At 45.3% G+C, this 15,733-nt stretch overlaps 1 protein-coding gene across 5 annotated transcripts in view; it reads right to left on the bottom strand.

Moving 5' to 3' along the window:
- Positions 1–15,733, bottom strand: part of NTRK3 (neurotrophic tyrosine kinase, receptor, type 3) — a 385,977-nt gene that overhangs the window by 265,513 nt on the left and 104,731 nt on the right. For all 5 annotated transcript variants that reach the window (XM_011948342.1, XM_011948343.1, XM_011948344.1 and 2 more), the window contains exon 4: positions 6,824–6,892. In XM_011948342.1, coding sequence (XP_011803732.1) covers positions 6,824–6,892 — 69 coding nt within the window. The remainder of the gene's footprint in view (positions 1–6,823; positions 6,893–15,733) is intronic.

Genomic DNA, 15,733 nt, shown 5'->3' with positions numbered 1-15,733 from the left:
GGAGTGAGAAAAACTGGAGAGAGGGAAGAGAAGATACAGTAAACATCACAAGGAAGGCAAAATGGTAGTGGTGTTTTGTAGGGGATAAAAGAAGAGGAAAAAGTGAAAGATGACCCCAAGATTTTAAGCTCCAAGAGACAGGAAATCAATGGCAGGGAGAACTGTCTTTGGTTCAAAACAGAAGAGAAAGAACCAGCGAAAAGGTAGAGGAGAGGACACATTAGAAATGAGGTTGGGATGGGGGTGAGGCTGGGGAGGGAAAGATCAAGGTCCTAGAAGGAGAAAGGGAAGGATGAGGTCAAGAAGCCTTGGAGGTGTTGCCTTGGGGTTATGTCAAGATGCTTGTGTGGCTGGACATGAGACACAGAAAATGGAAAAGGTAGGCAGGAAAAAATGAGAGGCAAGTAATAGACATTATAGGATCATAATATTAGCATCGCACTTGCCATAGTGCCAACACTAGACTAAATGCCTTCCACACATTACTTCACTTAACCCTCATGAAAAGGAGAGCAGAAGGTCAGATGAGCTGCCCAGTGTGTGCAGGAAAGAGAGGCCGGAGGAGGTGGTGCGGTGTGGGCTCACACTGTGGGGGCTGCAAGGAGAGGCCTGGCCACCCTGCTGGAATGACAGGGAGGGTCCAGATGCTTGAATATATGCAAACTGAACCAGGTCAGCCTGGATTTTCCCAGCTGTTCACTTGACAAGATGCAGTCATTCATTATTAAGTAGGTGTAAAAATACAAATTATCCACCTGGGTGGAAAAGACTAGACAGGCGAGGCGCTTGGCTGCATTGCTGCAAGTCACACAGCACTTGATGTGGTGCTGCCTCCTGTCTGGTCCCTGCACTGCTGCACATCCCAGCATCTCATAGCCCCCCAAAGGCAGACAGCATCAGAATGTCCTGAGGCTGGCCGGAGAATTAGGTGAGATGTTTGGGATGTGCCAAGGATGCTGCTAGGCAAAGGCTTTGTACAAATTTTCTGCTTCCTTCCATCCTTTCCCCCCAGGGTCCTGCTTACAGGACCTGATCCAGCAGCTGGGATGCACCCTGAAACCTGGTCCTTTGTTCCAATTGAGTTTACGGGAAACTGCAAAAGACCTGTGGGGCTTTCCCCCCATCCCTCTGGACTTTCCTCCAAGAGAACAAGACACACACACAGCAGAAAGCATTTTGAGTCTTAAAACAATGACACCCTAGACAGCCCACTGAGCAAATCCACAATCGTCTATATCTGGACAAGAGAGGATTCAAATGGTGAGGTGGGCAAGAAGCAAAGACCACCACATCCTAAGTCTAAATGATGCTGTCCATCCTGTGTCCCTCCTCCCATGGAACTAGGTCTCAAGCAGGGGAGCCTTTAGCCAGGCCTTTGGGGGCAGTCCTGTGGAACCTAAAGCATGGCTTTCCAAGCTTCATGAATAATGCAGGTGGTTCCATGAATAATACAGCAGCAGCTGCTGCAAGGCAAAGCTTACCAACATCCAGCCCTTGCCCCAAGATGGCCTGGGGTGTAATTGCAGGGCCCTGAGGGCTCCCCACAGATTAACTCAGCCCCATGTGAGCTTGTAAGGATAGGCACTTGGCAGCACAGCCAAGGCCACCACTGGGTATTTAGAAAACACTGATTCCCTCCGGTCATCACTCTAGTGGTTTTCTTCTTCCCTGCACAGCATCAACAATGCCAGTGGCAGTCCTGGGGCCGGGCAGTGGAAAATGAGGAGGGGACCCAGCTCAGCCAGGACAGCCCTGCTGTCACCCAGTACAGGATCCCCAAAGGATGAAGACATCAGCACAGGCCTCTTTGAGATAACAACAGTCAGATGGTAGGAAAAGCACACAAACCAAAGATCTGAGTTGGGCCAGCTGTGTCATTTCGAGTGAATATACTGGGTTTAGTTGTGTCCTCCAAAAAGATATATCCAAGTCCAACCCCTAGTACCTGTGAATGTGACCTAATTTGGAAATAAAGTCTTGGCAGATGTAATTAAGTTAAGGATCAAGGGATAAGATCACACTTAATTTCAGGTGGGCCTTAAATGCAATGACTGGTACCCTTAAAAAAGAAAGACATGCTGGGCGCAGTGACTCACATCTGTAATCCCAACATTTTGGGGGACCAAGGCGGGCAGATCACTTGAGGCCAGGAGTTCGAGGCCAGCTTAGTTAGCATGGTGAAATCCCATCTCTACTAAAAATACAAATAAATAAATAAATAACTGGGCGTGGTGGTGCATGCCTGTAATCCCAGCTACTTGGGAGGCTGAGGTAGGAGAATCACTTGGACCTGGGAGGTAGAGGTTACAGTGAGCGAAGGTCACACCTCTGCACTCCAGCCTGGGCTACAGAGCAAGACTATCTCAAAAATATAAAATGAAATAGAAAAAGAAAGAAGATGGAGATTAAAGACAAAGAGACAGGGATGGCAGGCATATGAGATGGAGTCAGAGGTTGAAGTGATGCTGCCACAAGCCAAGAAACACCAGGAGCCACCAGACGCTGGAAGAGGCAAGGACGGGTTCTCCCACAAAGGCTTTGAAGGGACTATGGCACTGCCAACTCCCTTATTTCAAACTTCTAGCCTCCAGAACGGTGAAACAATAATGTTCTATTGTTTTGTTTGTTTGTTTGTTTGTTTGTTTGTTTTGTTTGTTTTTTGAGACAGAGTCTCGCTCTGTCGCCCAGGCTGGAGTGCAGTGGCGTGATCTCGGCTCACTGCAAGCTCTGCCTTCCGGGTTCACACCATTCTCCTGCCTCAGCCTCCTGAGTAGCTGGGACTACAGGCACCCACCACCATGCCCGGCTAATTTTTTGTATTTTCAATAGAGACAGGTTTTCACCGTGTTAGCCAGGATGGTCTCGATCTCCTGACCTTGTGATCCACCCGCCTCGGCCTCCTGAAGTGCTGGGATTACAGGCGTGAGCCACCGTGCCCAGCCTGTTCTATTGTTTTAAGCTAGCAAGTGTGTGGTAATTTGTTAAAGCAGCCTAGAAAACTAATACAGCAAATAACTTAACTCTCTAAGGTTCTCTTTTAACACCAGTAAAACGGGGATCATTGTGCTCAACCTTCCTTCTTCACAAATTTATTAGGAGGATTCATGATAATGTATGTTAGCATGATTTGGGAACAAAAAGAAACTACTAAGAGTCCATAAATGATCACTATAGTAATACTATCAGTAATATTATTGTTTAGTGACGTCTCCAAGAGCTGTGGAAAGTTGTCACAGCCAAGATCGGGAAGAGAAGTGCACCAGGACCAGCCCAAACCCATCCCCGCTACTGAGTTAATATTTTACCAAGTCGATTAAATCTTCAAATGATACCAGAGGTAATTATCACTTTCCTCTAAAAGAAAATGAAATACTCCAATCTATTTTAATCACGTCTGCTCTGTGCATGCAGGGTATTCAGAAAAGCCTGTTCAAGATAAATTAACGGTCCTTGCGGCACTGCTGGAGTGTTTCTGTGCTGTGGGTCTACATCCTCTGGGACCTCTTGCCGTTGCGTAAACTGTATCTTGAGATTCAGAATTTAAGCTTCTTTTCTTCCTAATTCATTCTTTATCTCTAAGGCAATCAATCTCTCTGATTCTTGCTCTGATTTTTGGACAGACAGCTCCAATCTTCTCCGCAAGCAAAAAAAAAAAAAAAAAAAAAATCATCTTGCCATAACCAGAAACTTCTGAGAGCACTGCACAATGCCAAGTCAAATTTTTCCAACCTGTGCCACTGAAACCATGCTGGCTACTCCAGGGCAGGTCATGGAAGATGCTTCCAATTCACTCAATAAGAGGCACGACCCCCGGACAGAGGGGAAGTCATGAGCCAAGGGCTTGGTCAAGACCATCCCCCTCATCCCACAAAAATAAATGAGAGAAAGTAGAGGAAGGGTCTTGGTGCACTGCAGGAACTCTGAGATGGTAACCTGTTTGTTTGTTTTTTTCCTTTGGTTCCATTCAAGGGACCCGCCATCTTGAAAGGGGCTTCTAGAAGGAGAGGCTGAGCATGCAGGGTGTGTTGCTTGAGTCAGGTGAAAGAAAGAGCATCAGCTTTGGAAACAGCAGATCAGATCACGGTAGTGATAATAATAAAAAATCATAACACTCATTCCCAGATGTAACACTTACTAGCCATGTGATCTTGAACTAGCTGTTTAACTTAGCCAAGCCTCAAATCCCTCATTTGTAACACTGGTTATATTGCTACCTCCCTGTGGGATTGTTCCAAGGATGAGACAGAACCTCACACACATGAGGTGCTCAAGATGTGCCTCTTCCTTCTCCTTCTGCCCTACTGGAAAAGTCGTGGACACTCAGACCTTCCATTCTTATAGCAAGGATCCCCTACTGGGCGAGGGGCTGGTTGAGGTACAGTAGAGGTCCTTAATGATGGAAAGAAACATGCTAAGGAATGGCTGTACACCCTCTACCCATTCTGTCCCTGCAGAGGGTCACTTGAAGTCTCACATTTCTGGTCTGTGGCTTTCCTGGCTCCACAACGCACTGAGCCCTTTCTCCTCCAGGGCCAAAATTCTTTCTTCCTGGAAATACCCAACCCATCCCCACACCCCAGCCCACAGGCTCCATCGAGCAGACCCTGGCAGTCTAGATGGCTCATGGCAGATGGCGCCATGTGGACTAATCAGGAAGTCAGACAAGAAAATACTACCCCCTCTTCCATTTGCCAGGAACTGGGATTGTTTGGATTTTAATCATAGCCACAGCTAAGAGCCAACACGCTGCCCCTCCAGCCAAAAGATAAATTTTTCTCTCTCAAGATTCAATTCTTCCTCAAAAACTAGACCCCTACCAGGGCGATTGCTCCTTAGAGGGGGGGCTTCTTTATTCTCCAATATAATTTTTTCTTAGTTAACAATATGACAGAAATAAAATGCACCATGGACATGGTGGCACTCACACACTGACTCACACTGGAGGGAATGTCTTCATTCCTCCATAAGTCACATCTAGCTCACTGGTATATTGATCCCAGGCAAAGATGAATGCAGAATCCCATGATCCTCTGGGAAAAATCTGACATTTTCTTTAAATATATATCCACGGAATGACTGTTTCTAAAACTCCACGAAACAGGTCACCAGGGCAGCAGCACACCATTGATTTCACATCCAATAATTTTTTAGAAAGAGCACTGAACATTTTCTCAATAATTCAGCCAACAGCAGACCCCCTATGTTCCCTGGAGAGATGTCATCCCTGGTCTCCTGAAGATGAAGGGGCTACAGGTTCCAGAATAATTACATGCAAGACACCCAAGAAAGAGATCCCCCAAGGCCCTCAGTCAGTTCTAGGGTAACTTAAGAAAGACCACAATCATGTCTTTTTTTTTTAATTATTGTAGAATAGATCCTTGTCTTGGAAACAGACTGAAAACATTGGGAGATAGTTGAGCACAGTGGTCAAGGCTTTGGGTCCACACCCTGCCACTATTCAGTGAGTGGCCTTAAACAGGATACTTAACCTTGCTAAGCATCTCAGTGTCCTCCAAAGTGAAGTGATAGTGATAATTCCTACTTACGGAATTGCCATAAGGATTAAAGTAAATTAAGTGTACAACTTAATAGATTGCTTGGCACAATGTCTGGCACAGAGGAAGAACTCAGAAATCAGTGTTAGTAGTAAATTGTAGTAGTCATGTTAATTTATCTTTTCCACCTACAGTATACAAGGTCATCATGGGGTAATAGGTTATTGGGATGCTTGATGTAAAGCATCAAGAGCTGGGTCTGAAAAGGTAAGGTTTTGACGCATCCATGAAGTCAGGTCTTGCTAGGTAAAGGGAGAACAAGTTGAAAGGCCAACAGCATAGGCAGAGGTCCAAGGTCATTGCCTCTTGGTAGAGTAAAGCAATCTGCATTCAGTGAATTTGGATCTGCGTCACCAAATAAGAGGGAACACATGAGTGGTGTCTCTGGAACCCTGACTCCCTAACTTGATCCATGCCTCAATTCCTTTTCAATTTATCGCTTGATTTATACCCTCAACATAATATGATGTCCTTCATGCACAGAGATGACCCCAATGACTCACTCATCCATATGAGTTATTTTTTCCAGCAGTGGTCACGAATGTTCACTCATCCAGCCTACATCTGTTTGTGCAGAATGGCTGGCTGGGATAGGGGTGCCCTGATCAGCCTTGGACCACAGCAAGGCTAAGCAGTCCACATGCAGATAGAAAAAATATATGACCTCCTCAAACCCCTCGGCATGTCAATACTCAAGCCAAATATGCTGAAGATTATGAGTGGTGAAAAGACACGTACTTTGAAGTCAGAAGGTGTGGGTTCAAGTCCCAGCTTGGCTAGTCCCTAGAAATGTGGTCTTAGTTGAGTCTCACATGTCTTTCTAGGGCTCAGAATCCTTACCCATAAAATGCAGAGAATAATAATATCTACCTCTTATGACTCTTATGATGATAAATCTAAGGTTATATAAATGAAAGCATGCCTAATAGTCTGTAAAGTCATATATTATGAATGTTATTTATTATAAATTCTTTATTATAAATATCTATACTATTATAACTAATTACCTACATATCACAAAACTAAGTCATGATAAGAGAAGAGACTCCTGTCTTCTGAAATTGATTGTGCCCAGAAAGAGCATCAGAAGTCAAGCTACAGGGTTAATTGCTCTCACTGAATATGGTACATTCTATGTCAACCAACCCAAGAAGGCTCTTCAAGTAGATGTATGCTCAGCCTTTAGGTAGTTCCATTGCTTGACACTTCTCCCCATTCACCCATTACCAGCACTTCAGTACCTGGACAGTCTTCAAAACCAAACTTACAATTCCCGAAGACTCAGCGTCTGGAACAGCTGCCACGAGAGTGTGGTGAGCCGGTTACTTGACAGGTTTCTGCAAGATTGACAAATAAAGGGGAATTTTTAAAACAAGTCTGGCACAAATAATGCTCTAGGTAGTGAACTTAATCATTTTACTGGAGCCTGGCTATGTTTTCCCTCTTCTTCATTCTGCTAGGCTAGTGATACATCTGCTAATAGTTGAGGCCATAGATCAGGTTTGGATAGGCTTTTGAGGCCTTTTAAAGGGCAAGACTTTACAAATCAAAGAAACCATTAAATTATTATGGTCATTCTCCCATATGCCCTTCCCACAATAAAAGTTTACAGAGCCTTTGTGAAGCCATCCTTCTCTAAGAGGACAGGGAGTTCTCAGGGTAGATAAGCCCACTAGCATTCTTAACATGCACACAGGTCGAAAAATTCTGCAGGTCACCTACAATTCCATTTAGCCAGTGTCTCTCCCAGCAAACATGCCCACCAATGATCAAGACATCAGCCTTTTGTTCACACGTCTGTTCGCCTCCTAATGGCTATTTAATTGTTCTCATTAGGATGTACAGGGGAAAGGAGCAGCCATTAGTCTTCTGGATAAAAGAAGAAACACGCCCACGGTTATTACTTTGCCAGGCTCAGCAAACAACTTTTGATGTGATAACAGCCCTTAAAGGCAGCAGTTAGACACTGCTAGAATTGAAGTGGCATCCCAGGAACAATGTACTCATCTACTGATGGGAACAAATGGCAGTGCTGATTCCATTTAGGTAAATATCTATCCACACAAACACGATGTGTGTATACTTGTGTCTATTAAACCTGTAGGTACTAAAGGCAAACACAGACTCTTGTTTATACACATACATATGCTTACACACACACACCTATATTTAGATGACTTCTACAATAAATATTTATCGAGGCTCCACTGAGGAATGAGGGGGTTGACCATTGAGGGGGAAGGGAAGTTCTCTCTGGAATCTTATATTCAAGTTAGAGATGAAAAGCAGAAGGAAGAGTATCAACACCGTGATGTAAGTAACTGACACAGGAGTGGGAAGGGCTCAGAGAGAGGTACCTTCTGAAAAGGTAGCATTGGGCCTGAGCCAAGAAGAAGAAAGAGCTGAGTACCAAGGGAGGAGTGTTTCAGGTAGTGGAAGTAGCAAATGTCAAGGCCTGAGAGATCCAGGGGATCAGGAAGGAAGTCAGTCAGGAAGGACTGAGGAGTGCTTTGGGATAAGTGGGAGAGGGATTCACGCCACACTTGCTGGCCATGGGGAGGAGTTTGGATTTGATATTAAAGAGTGGTGGGAAGGCACTGGATGGTTTTCAGCAGAGAAGTGACATAGTCTAATTACCATTTTTAAAAATAGAAGGCCAAGACTGGAAGTTGGCAGGCCAGTTAGGAGGCTGCTACAGTCTTCCAACCAAGAGAAGAGAGTGGAAATAATCAAGTTGATGGATCAAGATAAGTGTTAGAGGTAGAGCTGCCAGGATTCCTATTGGATTGGATTTTGGAGAGGAAAGAGAACTGAGTGGCCAGGTGAATGGTGACATCATTGAGTGGCCAGGTGAATGGTGACATCACTGAATAGAATGAGAAAGCCTGCCAAAGGATCACATGGAGGCGATGGGATAGAGACCTTCCCCTTGCAGATATTAAGTTTGAGACATTGTTAGCTATCCAAAGAGAGAAGTCAAATCGCCTGCTGGATTCCTGGGTCTAGAGTTCATGGGAGAGGTTGAGGCTGGGTAAGATCACATAGGGAGAGAGTCTACCCAGTTCATAACAGGGTAGACACTAAAATACAAGAAAAACCAAAGGGACATGGCTTCCCCTTCTCATTGGATGCAGCCCTCTTTGGTGAGGTGGCTTGGTTCTAACTCAGCCTGAACTGGCTGGGTCCCTGAGATGGCCCATTACTGTGCAGGGGAGGCAGTCTTATGCTGGGGGTGCAGGTGACTGGAGGAGAAGGGAAAGAAACATAGGTAGATGTCTGCCAAGTTTACTGTTCTGCTGTCTTCCCTGTACCCAGCGCTCTCTCTGTTCAGAGTTTTTAAGCCTCTAGGATAGTCCCCATGGCCCTACACTGTCACCAACCTCCTCTCTGCAGGCTGAGACCTCTGTTATGACAGCATATGCTCACTAAAAGCCTATACACCTAAGCCATCCATCATGCTCAGCTTCACAAAACCCCTAATGACTATACATCTTATTCCTACAAACTTTCACTGTTCCTCCACCGATCAGAAAGAAAGGTGTGATAAAAGAATTGCAATGATGACTACCTGAGGACACCACCTGGGCAAAGCCCCATGGAGCAGCCCAGCTCCTGCTCAGAAGGGTGGAGCTGGAGACCAGACACACACTCCCACTGAGTCATGACCCTATCCTAATAGACCAGAAGCTCAAACTTCGGGTTCAGGACAACAGGATTTGGTACCGCTCTGAGTCTCCATTGCCATTAGGCTTTATGAGGTTTTATTAAATCTAAGTGTTTGATTCACCTAGGTAGAAATCTTCTGTTTTGCTTTATTTTGCCTGGTTTACTCTATGCACAAGAGCATCACAGCAGCAAAAGCTGGACAAGCCCCCAACTTTCAAATCCACGAGGTAATCCCTGCAGCACTTTGGGAAGGTGCCTGTCCCCTGCCTTTAGCTCCCTACCCCTCTCCAGTGCCTCCCTGAACAAAACCCATGGTTCTGAAGCTGAGAAGCTGTATCCAATGGGCAGTTGGCAGTCAGAAAGCCCAGACTTATTGAGCCCTGAAGAACGTGCCCCTGGTAAGGTACAAAAGCAACTGGTGGGAACTAGCAAGCCAGCAGACAGGAACAGCCCAGGTGAAATGGGCAGCCTTGCCCATCTCTGAGGGAGGAGCAGGCAGGGAGCCTGCCAGGAGTCCTGGGGAACCCGAGGCAGACAGCAGGCTGCCAGTGATGTCCTCTCACAAAGGTCATGCTTTGCTACATTAGGCAGAAATGTCAAAAGAAAATTGGATTCTGAAAGAAAGAAAATAACAGACATTCTGGGCAAATAAAGAATAAGAAATAGCATTATTGCCTTATTACAAGTTAGAGGAGGGAGGGGTCCTGGGACACCTGTTAAGGGGGAAGTGGGCTCCTGCTCTCCTAGAGCTGTCTCGGCTTCATCTCCCCCTGCCCCTCCCCCACCCATCAAGCCCCACCTGGATTCCTCTGGCTCTTTGGATGGATGGAATGGACTGAAGCACTCATGTGCTCTGCCCACAGACACAGAAAACCCAGTGCCTGTTTGCAGAGACTGGAAACTGTATTGCACAAGTTCAGGGAGGAGTATAGTGTGCACAACCCTTGCAACTGTACACAATGCCCTGCCAGACACATAGTAGAAGCACCAAGCCCCAGGAATGAACTTATACAAAAAAGACAAGAAGTAAGGCAAACATATACACACCACAAAACAAGCAGAGCATGCCTCTGGCCACCCTGCCCTCACTGGCATTGATAAATTCTCATGGTGCAGGGTAAATAAAGAAGCTTCTATATGAATTGCCACCCACTCAGAATTCACTGCCCCTGATTTTTTCTTCTAGCTGGGGCCTCACCTATATGCACCTGTCATCAATTACTGATGAGCTGGTTACTCTGCTCATCAGACAAGAGTTTAATTAAGAACCATCCTGCTCTGAGCCCTGCGGCAGCCTTTTCCGTGGGCCTCCTCCCTAATAGATCCATTATCACCCGTCTCTGACTTTTGCTTGGGTCAATGGTCAGTTTCCAAGCCACCTGACCGTTGAATTAATTTGGTGAGCAAGATTTTACGAGACGATGCATCAAACTCCCAAAATCAAGTTCCGTGACACTGCCTCTTCTATCTCTCGCCCGAGACTTCCAAACAAAGCCATTAATTTTGTGCTGCACAACTGGCCCTCTCACAGACCAGACTCTGGGGTCCAGAGTTAATAAACGATGATGATGTGGCTACTAGGTGTTCCGGGAACAAGGAGCCAGACACACAGATGGCTGAACCCTGGGTCCTGAGGAACAACAGAGCTGAGATGTCACCTCTGGCATTAACCCCATAATGAACAGGGGTTCTCTCAGGCAACCTCTCCTCTGACCAGCAAAAACCTTGGCACAGTAAGCAGTTGTATGACCTTCCTAATGGTGGTACCCAACTACGGCAGGAACGGAGCCCACAAATGGGGAGGATTTCACCTTCTACCCTGGGAACCCTGTTGTTACAAAAGGGTCAACAAGACAGACCCTGTTGCCAAGAGAAACCAACCAGATGAGAAACCAACCTGTTGCCCCTTTGGGGGTTGAGAGTTGAGGAGACAGTAAGCTCCATCTGAAAAGTGGTCCTGAAAATGGAAGGATTTGTGGATTTCCTGGATTAAGAGTGGGGCTGACATTTGGAAGCACCTCCTCTTCTACTGGCAGAGGCAGGCTAATAGGCAGTTATGTCTTAGAATTTGCATGTGTAAGGGATTGCTGGCGGCAGGTCCTCTGCATCTCTGAGCTATTAAACCAGACTGCCTCACCTGTGCACTCCCACTCTAGCTCCTGGATGCTCACTCCACCTCCATACCTCCTTGGTCCCTCTCACTTGAGTGTTTTCTGTTGTAATGGGCTGAATTTTCTTCCCTCAAAATTCATTTTTAAAATCCTAACCCAGTCGGGTGCCGTGGCTCACACTTGTAATCCCAGCACTTTGGGAGGCTGAAGTGGGTGGATCACCTGATGTCAGGAATTTGAGACCAGCCTGGCCAACATGGTGAAACCCCATCTCTAGTAAACATACAAAAATTAGCTGGGCGTGGTGGTGGGCCCCTGTAATCCCAGCTACTTGGGCGACTGAGACAGGAGAATCACTTTAAACAGTGAGGCGGAAGTTGCAGTGAACAGAGATCGCACCATTGCACTCCAGCCTGGGCAACAAGAGTGAAACTCCATCTCAAAAAAAAAAAAAAAAAATTCCTAACCCCCATTGTGTCTGTATTTGGAGATGTGATCTTTAAAGAGCTAATTAAAGTTAAATGAGGACATATGGGTGGTCGTTAATCCAATATGACTAGTGTCCTTATAAGAAGAGGATTAGGACACACACATAAAGATGTAAAGTCACAGGGAGGAGAAAATGGCCACCTACAAGTCAAGAAGAGAAGCCTCAGAAGAAATGAGCCCTGCCAACAACACCTTGATCTTAGGCTTCTAGCCTCTAGAATTGTGAGGAAATAAATTTATGTTGTTTAACCCACCTAGACTATGGCATTGAGTTCTAGCAGCAATTGCAAACTAATATACCTGTTCTAGCCCCTCATTTGCTCTGAGGCCTTGATGGCCAAGTTGGCTGCCTTACTGTGATCCCTGAAAGCCTCCAAGTCATGGTTTTCTGTCACCCCCTTGCTCTGTCTATGCTTGGTGGCTCCAGGGAACCAGCCTCCCAATCAGGTTCCAGCCACTAAGATCTAATCTGGTATCTGCCCACTTGTCCACCCCCTGGGTGTACTCCAGCCTCCTCCTGCGAAAAGGTTATTAAACGAGATAACAGAGAACCAGAGGCATGCTCGGCTTGCATCCCAGATATAAATGCCACAGTCACTGACTCTTCCTGGAGGATTAATTCTGCTGCTTGCAGAAAGGCACTCTTTTGAGCACCATTTGGTCTTGGTGCATCCAGCACAGCTAACCAGAAAACAATGAATGCAAGCCGCAATCCTGCAAGCTCCCAGGGTCTGTGACTTGCTGGCTGCAATAATCATAGTGCAAATCTTATTTCTTATTTATTTCATCCACAAAGGCAGCATTTTGAAAGGTGCAATTCCCTCTTTCTTAAGATCTAACATTATCAAGTATCTATTCCTTTTCTTCTTCTTCTTCTTTTTTTGAGATGGAGTTTCGCTCTTATTGATCAGGCTGGAGTGCAATGGTGTGATCTCAACTCACTGCAACCTCCGCCTCCTGGGTTGAAGCAATTCTCCTGCCTCAGCCTCCCGAGTAGCTGGGATTACAGGCATGTGCTACCATGCCCAGCTAATTTTTTGTATTTTTAGTAGACCCTGGGTTTCTCCATGTTGATCAGGCTGGTCTCAAACTCCCGACCTCAGGTGATCCACCTGCCTCGACCTCCCAAAGTGCTGGGATTACAGGCATGAGCCACCATGCCCAGCCTCTTTTTTTCTCACCATAAAAGAGATATCTCCTTGGTTATTGTTTTAATCCATTCATGCTGCTATAACAAAATACCATAGACTGGGTGGCTTATAAACAACAGAAATTTATTTCTTAGTTCTAGAGGTTAAGAGGTCCAAGATCAATGGGGCAGCAGATTCAAGGATCTACCTCCTCAGAGACAGATGTCTTCTCACTTAAATCTCACATGGTAGAAGGGGCTAGCTAGCCCTCGGGTGCCTCTTTTATAGAGCACTCATCTCATTAATGAGGGCTCTGCCCCCATGATCTAATCACTTCCCAAAGGCCCTGCCTCCTAATACCATCACCTAGAAGGGGAGGGACTTCAATATATGAATTTTGGGGGCACATAAATATTCAGATCATAGCAATCATCTTGGAGACCACCAGCCCCTTCTCATGACAACCATACCAGGATTCTTTTGATTTTGCTGAAGAATCTGCAAGAAAAGAGTGCTGTTCCAGACCAGAACTAATGAAGAATCTGTAAGGAAAGAGAATTCCCTGACGCAGCTCCAAACCCCACATAGACTTTGCTACAAAAAAAGAACAAACCACAGAAGAAGGATGGAGCTAGCAGCCTACTGCCCACTTCTCTAAGAGCCAGGGAACCTATACCTCCTCTCCGTCTTGACCGACTTCTGTGCACCATCAGCCCCACACTAGAGATATCTGCAGCCCACCACCAAAGGAGCTATAGGGTGGCTGCTGCAAGCGTCCTTGGGTTGAATCAGCAGGAAGGAAGGAGGCACCATATAATCTTGTCACCAAGGCCTGCTGCCAGCACCAAGGAGGGACCATGAGCCAACCCGTTAAAATCTAATGCCTATGGCAAGGAGGCAGGTGCTGCTGCACAACGTTCTTCTCAAAGGCCGAGAAATATTTTCCTACATCATTGATATATTTGCTTTTCCCTCAATTAAATTGCTGTAAAAGGGAGTGGGGGTTAAAGCCATCTGAGCCATTTTTATTCAGTTAAATTACACTGGATGGCTCATTTAATGAACTTTAACGAAGCCAAAATGCTTTCTCTAATCAAATCTCAACTGACGTGACTGGTGTCTTGACCTTAGCTCGGGAGACTGGAAGCAGCTTTTTCTGTGCAGCCTGTTCTGGGCTCTACCAGGGTTTCCCAGAGCGTGTTCCTGGGATCTGAGGTCTGTAATATGTTCACGGGTATTACAAGGGGGGAAAGATCATATTGCTTGAAAACTGTTGTATTAAAATTAAGCATGCTTATTTACTGCAGAACTTCTCAGAGCCTTTACTATGAGAGAAGGACCTGGCAAACTGAGTCTCTCAAACTCAAGCATAGAATCTTCTCCATGGAGTGTCTAGCCAAAAAAAAAATACCCACATAACATCCTTAGAGAAATGTTCTCTAAGCCAGGAGTCAGCAAACGAGAGCCTGCAGGTTGGCAGTCTGTTTTTATAGTTCTACCGAAACACAGCCATGTCTATTTGCTTATATGTTGTCTATGGTTGTGTTCCAGGCAGAATAACGGTATCCACATCAAAATCCCGAGAATCTGTTAATAGGTTAACTTACACCACAGAGGTGATTAAGCCTATAGACATGGAGATCAGGAAGTTATCCTGAATTATCCCATGGTCCCAATGTAATCATAAGGGGCATTAAAGGTAGAAGAGGAAGGCAGAGAGAAAGTAGGGACCCATGTGACTAATGAAGGAAGGTACAAAGACACGCAATGTTGCTGGCTTTGAAGATGGAAGAGGGGGCCACAAGCCAAGAAAGTGAGTGACCTCTAGAAGCTGGAAGAGGCAAAAAAAAAAAAAAAAAAAAACCCCATTTACCCATTCTCCCTTATAGCCTCCAGAAAGAAATGCTGCCCTGCCTACGCTTTGACTGTAGCCCAGTGAGACTCATGTTGAATTTCTGGGTGTAAGGCAATAAATTTGTGTTGTTTTACATCACAAACTTTGTATTAATTAGTTACAACAGCAATGAGAAACTAATAGGGCCACTTTCACATTACAATAGCAGAGTTGAGCAGTTGAAACAGAGACCAAAATATTTACTATGTGACCCTTTTCTTAAAAAGTGTGACAACCCCTTGTCTAGAACAGCACTCTCCAATATAGATATAATAAAAGACAAAAATACCATGTGAAATTTTCTGTTAGTCACATGTTAAAGAGTGAAAAGAGGTGAAATTAATTGCAACACTATATACTTAACCTAGTATATCCAAAACATCAATTTAACATGTAATCTATCTAGGCATCTATCATCTATCTATCTATCTATCCATCTATCTGTCTATCCATGTATCTATGCAGTATTTCACATTCTTTTTTGTACTAAATCTTTAAATCCATGTGTGCTTCACTCTCAGAGCTCATCTCAATTTGAACTGGCCACATTGCAAGTGCTTGACAGCCATGAGTGGCCAAAGGCTACACATTGGAAGACACAGCTCTGGACCATCTGAAAAATCCAGACATTGCCTGAAGTCCCCAGTAGAGAGGAGCAGTCAACAGCTAGAAAATTGTCATTACAAGTTCTCCAAAGGAATGTCAGGTTTTCTTTCCCCAGATGCCAATCCATCCTAGAATCCAGCAGTCACATAGCTTGTTTTATGAAAAGGAAATCACTCCAGTTGTCCCAGAGCACAGTGCAACATCACTGAGTAGCTGCCAGTATCCTCTCAGGCTGGAACTCAGAGCAGGAAGGAAAAGAGAGGTCAGGACTTGCCATGTGCT

This window comes from Colobus angolensis, unplaced genomic scaffold (genome assembly GCF_000951035.1).
Source record: "Colobus angolensis palliatus isolate OR3802 unplaced genomic scaffold, Cang.pa_1.0 Scaffold278, whole genome shotgun sequence".
Taxonomy (NCBI): Eukaryota; Metazoa; Chordata; class Mammalia; order Primates; family Cercopithecidae; genus Colobus; species Colobus angolensis.
The sequence above is the reverse complement of the archived record's forward strand: the minus strand, read 5'-3'. Positions and strand labels throughout refer to the sequence as shown.